Source organism: Zingiber officinale, chromosome 10B (genome assembly GCF_018446385.1).
Source record: "Zingiber officinale cultivar Zhangliang chromosome 10B, Zo_v1.1, whole genome shotgun sequence".
Classification (NCBI taxonomy): Eukaryota; Viridiplantae; Streptophyta; class Magnoliopsida; order Zingiberales; family Zingiberaceae; genus Zingiber; species Zingiber officinale.
The window spans coordinates 72,758,275-72,765,819 of NC_056005.1; the positions used below are offsets into that span (position 1 = coordinate 72,758,275).

A 7,545-nucleotide genomic window follows, 5' to 3' on the forward strand; every position below is an offset into this window, starting at 1 on the left:
AAATTCATTCTCCTATTTATCCTATATTCTTCAGTGACCAGAAAGAGACAAGAAGAGATATTCTATTTCAAATTTGAATTCAATAAAACAACATGACAAATAATATTTATTCTCCTTTTTATTTAATTTTATCGAGTAACTAGACTATACTGCATTTGCAGGCTCTTCACACTGTTATCCATCATCAAGTACTATGCAAGCTTGGTACTCTAGTAAATCCTTCATCCTTCATCCTTCATGAGGAATGTATCTTTGCTCTGAAAAACATTCATGACTGGCTGGTGACACTATGGCAGATGGAGCTGAGTGGCATGAAATTAGAGAGAAGAGAGGGTGACAGGGATTAAAGAACAGGATGGCCATTCTTGCTGTCTTCACCCACTCTGGGACAAGGGAACCAATCCAAGATCTCAAGGATCTGGCCATATCTCCATTGTGGTAGGCCCAGTGATGATTCACCTCTTCACCTAAATCACCTCTGTTAGTTTAGATTCGATAATACAACCCCACGAATTACATCCGAGAGGAATTGCTTGCAGTTTTTTTTTTTCTGATTTAATTATGTTTTTCATTTGATTCTTTGTTGGCATGGAAGATGAAATGTTTTCACAAAGCAGATGCAAAAAATAAATAAATAAAAAAAGTGGGGAAAAAGGAGCTGAGAAAAGGTCCATATCTCAAATCCCAAACAGAAATAGCAATGGATTCTGTCCCCGACAACCAAATCTAATAAAGAAATCTATCCTTTCCACCTTGAACAAGCCTATTCATGACCGACAGAAAACAGGCTTTCTGTGCTCTGAACTCCCTACACGCTTCTCATCTGGCAACGTCACCGGGACAGCGTCCAGGGAATATGGAAAATTTCAGCCGTTGGGGTCCTGCTTTCACGCCATTCTTTCCTCTGCTCATTCGACCGCTCACAGGAGGACACAAGCGCACATCCGCCGTCTCTGTCACTGCAAATTAAAATACTACGTCGGGAAATTGGAAGGGCGGAGAGATAGAGAGAGGGAGGGATGGAGGGGATGGAAGAGGAGGTGAAGAAAGAAGAGGGAGAGGTGGTGGGCAAAGCTGGCAGTGGTGGTGGTGGTGGTGGTGGTGGTGATGGAGGACGAGGGATGAGAGTGTTGGTGGTGGATGACTCCCCTGTGGACAGGAAGATAGCGGAGATGCTGCTCAAGAAGAATGGAGGGATGTTTGAGGGTAAGTGACCTCTTACCCTGTTTCACCAATCTAGATCTGTGCCTTCACTGATCTTCCTTGAACCTTTTGCTTTGGTGTTAATTAATGTTTCTTATGTGATGTTTGTTCATGAGGTGTTTTTTTTTCCTTCCCTTTAGATGGAGTTTCTAATTCGACTTCTGTGATTCCATGTTGTTGCTGATCTATTGTTTTTGGATGCTTGAGTTTGTTAGTGCTCTTACAGATAATCTCTCAGTCTTAATGATGCATGTGCAGAGTAACCTAAATAGCTATGTGTATTGATCAAACATCCCAACAAGTTTATATTGAAAAAAGTAGTAAAAGAGAGAATTTAGAAGGGAAAAGAATGAAATGAAGGTGTGAACTTTTACTAAGGTAAATTGCTTGCGTTTGTGAGGGTTGATTGAGCATTTTTTTTTCCCCAAAGATACAATTGGTAGATTCTATGCCCTTTGCGTGTAATTCTTTAGATGGTGATGACTTTGAGATTGCTTCTAGTGTTGAGAAATATTTTGTTTTTTTAAAAAAAAAAAAAAAGTGAAGGAAAGAATCCTTTGTACAAGTTAGTAAATTTTTTGACATTTATCTGAACCATGCCTCTTAATTTTAGAAGTGTAGTTCCCAAAATTTCCCTCCAAATTGGTGACTTCAAAAGTAGAAAATTTGCCAAACTACCAATGAGAGTGATATCCATATTAACAATATTTTTGAATTTGAATTGTTGGTCATTAAGACCTTTTAACTAAAAGTACTTGAAGGTCAGTGAAGATCATAGACGAATGCCTAGGCCTTGTTGGAAGACATTTGTTGTTTAGACATTACTTATTTGAGTAGTTTAAGGCTATTAAGTAATTATGACCAGAAGTATTTGACAATTTCTATACAATGAAAATTATAAACCATGACCAAATCTAGGTTAATGATCCAAAGCAATTTTGAGTAATTTCCATTGAACATAGATAATCTAGCACTTTTGACCAAAAGTACTTAATGGCCCAAGGCAATGCATTTCAAGTGAAAAATAATTTTTGCACGTAGATCTTGCTCTCACTAGTTTATTGGTATCCTTATTTGTCCAAAATGATCAAACTTTGGTTGTAAAATTTTTAAAAGAAAAATTATTTTGGGTGTAAAAGGAGTAGGTGAGATAAAATTTAGAAAGTAAATTTAGAAAGTATGAGATTTGTTTTGGGAGTTTTAGAAACATTGGGGCGATGTGTAGACAATACTTTAGTTTTTGAGTTTCCCTTTTGAGTTGAGGCATTTTGAGCCCATCAAGTGTGGTTGAGGAGGGTTATTTTGGAGGCTACACTTATTTAATAAGCTCCTTTTCCAGTTTGTTAGTGCAACATGAGATTAGCATGTTATTGTTGTTGCATTAGCCACATTTACTGCGCATATCCAACGATAGTAATTTTAGTCTACTAGTTTTCCAACATTATTTCATAAAATTTTAAAAATAATTAATCAAATAAAAGAAATTCTATTGCTTATTGCATATACTATACAAACAAGGAAGTATTCTACAAAATCACTAAACATAGTGTAAGACATTTTATATGCGCTTAGACATGGTAAAAGAAAATTTGGCATGAGTTTATGCATAAATGATCATCCGCTTATATCTTGATTTTTATATGAAGGTATAAAGATTGTGCATATTCATAGTTGTAGTCATATAAATATATTTACATGTAGTGAAGTCCTAATCAAGGATGCATAGTTATTAAAGGCGCTTGTGAGAGATCCGTCATGAGGAAACCGATAAAAATTCAGCTATACAAATTAGAAACATGTTGTGATGATGATAATGAGATCATTGAGGAAGATGATGAAGTTTTTGATGATTTAGATATTTGAATTTTTTAATTTAAATTATGCATATAACGTATTTATTTACTAATGAATTTTATATTTACATTATTGTTTAATATTTTATTAACTATAATTTTATTAGTGAAATATTTTGGCAGAAATTCCTTATATATGTTTAAATTGTAAAAATCTATACTTAGAGTGCCTTACTTTGATAACGCGTGCACCTCAAGCCCCATAACACCTATGCACTTTTAGGCGTCTCACATCTTAAATAACTATGCAAGGATGTATATAGAGCTATGCTCTTTCTATCCTCTAAGAAGGCATACTAAATAATAATCATAAGGATGGGACTGGAGTTGAACTCCAAACACCATTATGTTTTGTTATTTTTTTTATGTACTGCTACAAATTAACTTGTTAAAGCCAATTTAATCTTTTTCAAGAGATCTCCCAACAACATTTATGTTGATTGGTTTCTTTCTCACTAAACTTTCTTTTTGTCACATTTATTTTGTTAAAAAATATTATAGTTAGATTATTTTGTACTAAACATTCAAAAGGAATTGCTTGTTCATGTGCAATTATCATGACCCTCTCACATGGCAGAGGATTGACTCATTAATTTGTCAAGTCAAGCAACATTAATTATTGACCAGCATATATCTCACTTGCAGAATTTATTTAATTCTCATTTATTCCTTTAGTTTACTAATTGTTCCATAGACGATGAAGTTTTTTCTGTCTATTAAACTCTGCTAGTTGATTGTTTTTTCTAATTAGAAAAAAGTGGTAAACAAGTCTTGACAGAAGGATGATATTCTCATGAAATATTTGAAAAAAAAAAAAAAGAATGTCTGTTTTTTTAAAATGTTTTCAATTAGATTTCCAGAATGCTAAATTTTCCAGTTCTATTTCAGTCATTCCCGTTGATTCAGGCATAAAAGCATTGGAAGTTCTCGGCTTGAATGAAGGGAAATCTGAAAGGACCCACATTAATGTAGGTCCATTTTTTTTTTCTTTTTCTAACTCATTTTTACTCTTTGATTTTTTTTATAAATATTGCTGTAGAAACACAGTCTATATCTTTGAATTGTTGGGCTAACCTTGCAGTTGTATTTTTTTTCCGAATGCATGAAAACTAATCTTTTTCTCTTCAAAATGGGTACATTGAATTCAAGGAGAATGCATCCCCACTGCATACTTAAAACAGTAGACATTAGTAACAAGGATCTTTTGATTAACAAGGAAGAATGTTTATGTGATAGTTTTCTTTTTCCTTGAAAAACAAAGATGAAAAAATAAAAGCGTTGCCTACTGCACGAAGTTTCTGTCAATGCGGAGTCACGTGAAAGGGTTGGATCACATTGGATTTGTTGTAGCCATAAGTTGTTTCCACGACTCAACCCCATGAGCTCCAAGTCACATTACAATAATTTTACTAATGTGTCAATGCTCCCCTTCAAGTACATTGAAGATGAAGTGAAAATATCTTCAAGCTGTATTATTATGATCAAAAATAAAATTTGTACCTAACGTAGTCTACATTAGCTATGCATACTGAAGAATGATAGAGAAATTTTTGGTTTTAAATCCCTAGGTACTCCTGTTCACCAATATGTATATTTATTTATCATTAAAATATTACATTAAGACCTTTATAGTGTATCTATTTATAAAAAAGTTCCTAACACTCCCTTCAAGCCAACTTGAAGACATTATAAAATTTATCTTGTTATAGATATGCTAAAACCATAGACCTCTTGTACCCTTAGTAAGTTTGCTAACAGATCATTAGAACTAACAAATTATACAAAAAGTTTATTGGGTTGGCACTTTCTTTCTAATGAAGCGATAATCAACTTCTATGTGTATTCTTGTGGAATAGTCAATTAGAAGTTGTGTCTGACAATTTAATTGTCATAATATTACTTGGCTTGTAGTATCATATTCTAATTCAGTTATGAAGAGCTTAGCCTAAATAAATTCACGTATGGCTAGGGCGATAGTCCAATGTTTTGATTCATGCATTCAATTTACAAGAGAACCTTTAAGACAAACTCCAGATGATTATGACATGGAACTTTAAGAAAGTGTCTAATCACACTTACTACAAGTGGTTTGATGTTGTAACTTTGATCTTTTAACTAGTTACAACCACTTGTCCTAGCATCAGTTAGATATTAAGATCCATAAAGATGTCAGCTGTCTTAGCTCAAGTACACATTTCAACAATGAAAAATAAAAATCTACCCTTAATGAGTTACTTCTATACCAAGAAAGTATCTTAAATCTTCTAGATCTTTACTCTAAAAATGTTGAATGTAAATAAGCCAATAAGGAGCATGCACTTCTGAGATGAAGTAAGATGAAATATTAAATGATGAAGAAGTAAGATGAAATATTAAATGATGAAGTAAGATGAAATACTGAATGATCTTAGACACTTCTAATTATCTCATATTGAATACGGGTAGAATTGAAAATTTCAATTATGGTTTGGGGGTTTGCTTCAGATTAGAATGAGACTCATTGCTTCAATTATGGTATGGATCGAGCAATCCTAGTAGGTGAAAGAGGATTGTCTTGACTCATTGCCATGGAAGAATAGTGGTAGGAAGAATGCGTGTGGAGGTTATGATAGGAAAATTTATAAACTTGTTGCAGATCAACGCACCTCACATCGATAAAGACATAGATATCCAAGGTCGTTGAGGGTGCAGTGCAAGATAATAGGGTGTCACATTGTCCTCGTACAATCTCATTACAATGAATTATTTTGATCGAAAGGTAGACGAGATATGCGGACAAAGAATTTGAGGTAGATTACAAAAAAGGTAGATCTACTACCTTAACGGCCCCCCTAGTATTGGAGGTAGATTATATAAGGTTCCTAGGCATAAGTTGAATATTCATATGTTTTTATGACTACTCATGCTAGAAGTAACATCACAAGAAGCATGAAGTGGTATAAAACCCAACACCTCTTATTAACGGTTTTCGTTTTATTGCCTTTGCTATATGACTAATAAGAGAAAAACAAAGTTAGATCTTAAAATCTCTGAGCACATTTTCATTTTCATTTTCATCTTCATCTTCATCGACTAATGAATGATCCAAAGCCTATAAGCTTTTTGATCTAAAAGAATATTGTACATCTGACCAAAACTTTCATGAATATGAAACATGGAATTTAACAAAACAATACTTAGGAGATGAATAAAGATGAAGAAAGACTCAATTTTCTTATCTCCTTTATTATCTTTCTGTACAATCCTAATTTTCCATGGTATCATGTCTTGCCTTATTATGAGTCATCCTTTCATTTGAACTTCATAAATGGCATGGTATTTTAGATTTAAGCATATATTGACAATTTCCATGGATGCTTAAAAATCATGAATGGTGTTATGCAGGAACAAAAGATCGATATAGTTCTCACTGATTATTTTATGCCACATATGACTGGCTATGACCTTCTTAAGACTGTCAAGGTATGAAGTATCTGTTTTTGGTCAATTTTTTGGCTGACAATTCAGTTTTAAAGAGATATGATCCATGTAATTACGGAAATATTTGTTCATGGCTTCTTGTTATTTTTGTAGTTTTTTCCTGGACAATTTCATGGATTGTTCGACTTATATTCTGTAGGAGAACAGCAACTTGAGATCCATACCGGTGGTCATGATGTCGTCTGAAAATGATCCTGAGATAATCAGCAGGTAGCTTGTTATTGTTTTCGACTCATTCCATCATGTAATGCAATTCTGTCAACAAGTGCTTTGCATATATACTGTAAAATCAATAACGAAAATGCGAAAAAATTGTAATTTTTTAAGCTGGTTGTGTCTTTTTGTGCAGCTGCAAAGGGATTGGGGCTGAAGATTTCTTTGTTAAGCCATTTAAGCTAAAAGATGTACAGAGGTTACGAACTTACGCAGCAAAGACTCCAATGTGCAAACACGGTACGAAGAGGAAGTTGCCGGTAGATGTGATACCAGAGAACAGCAGTTACGAGTCGTGCCCTCGCGTTCCAAAAGTTGCCGTTGCGTGATTAAATCAAGAAATCCTGTTGTGTTTTTGACAGTTAACCACCAGTAATCAGATCCAGAGTTTATATTGTAACTAGAGCCTAACAATGATTATTGATCTCTTACGGTTATTCGTTGTGCTAAGATCTGAAAAAGACCACATGCTACAATTGGTTGAGAATGGAGAGGCAAAGCAGTATTGCAAATTGAGTTTGGGAGAACTTGTGGATCATCTGTTATTGCTTTTAAATCTTAGCTTTGATCTTAATAGTGAGTGAATGCTGTGTTGAAATGAGAACATAATAATAAGAAAGTGTCTAGTAAACTAGCAAAATGTTCAGGTAGTTTAATGGTTTCATGATTACACTTGTTCTTTATATATTTATATTACTTTCCCTATGCGAAAAAAGAAAAAAAAAGAATGGCAATTGAACAATAAACTAGGAATAGCGCACACAGCTCCATAGTATTGTCCTCAGCCCTCACACTA

The 7,545-nt window shown here is 33.9% G+C and overlaps 1 protein-coding gene across 1 annotated transcript; it reads left to right on the plus strand.

The window, feature by feature from the left end:
• Positions 1–921: 921 nt before the first annotated feature.
• On the plus strand, positions 922–7,323 carry LOC122030070 (two-component response regulator ORR11-like). Its single transcript, XM_042589219.1, has 5 exons — positions 922–1,206; positions 3,945–4,024; positions 6,441–6,518; positions 6,676–6,746; positions 6,886–7,323. Exons 1-5 carry the CDS (start codon positions 1,020–1,022, stop codon positions 7,076–7,078), a joined length of 609 nt encoding a protein of 202 aa, XP_042445153.1. The 5' UTR covers positions 922–1,019; the 3' UTR covers positions 7,079–7,323.
• Positions 7,324–7,545: the final 222 nt, after the last annotated feature.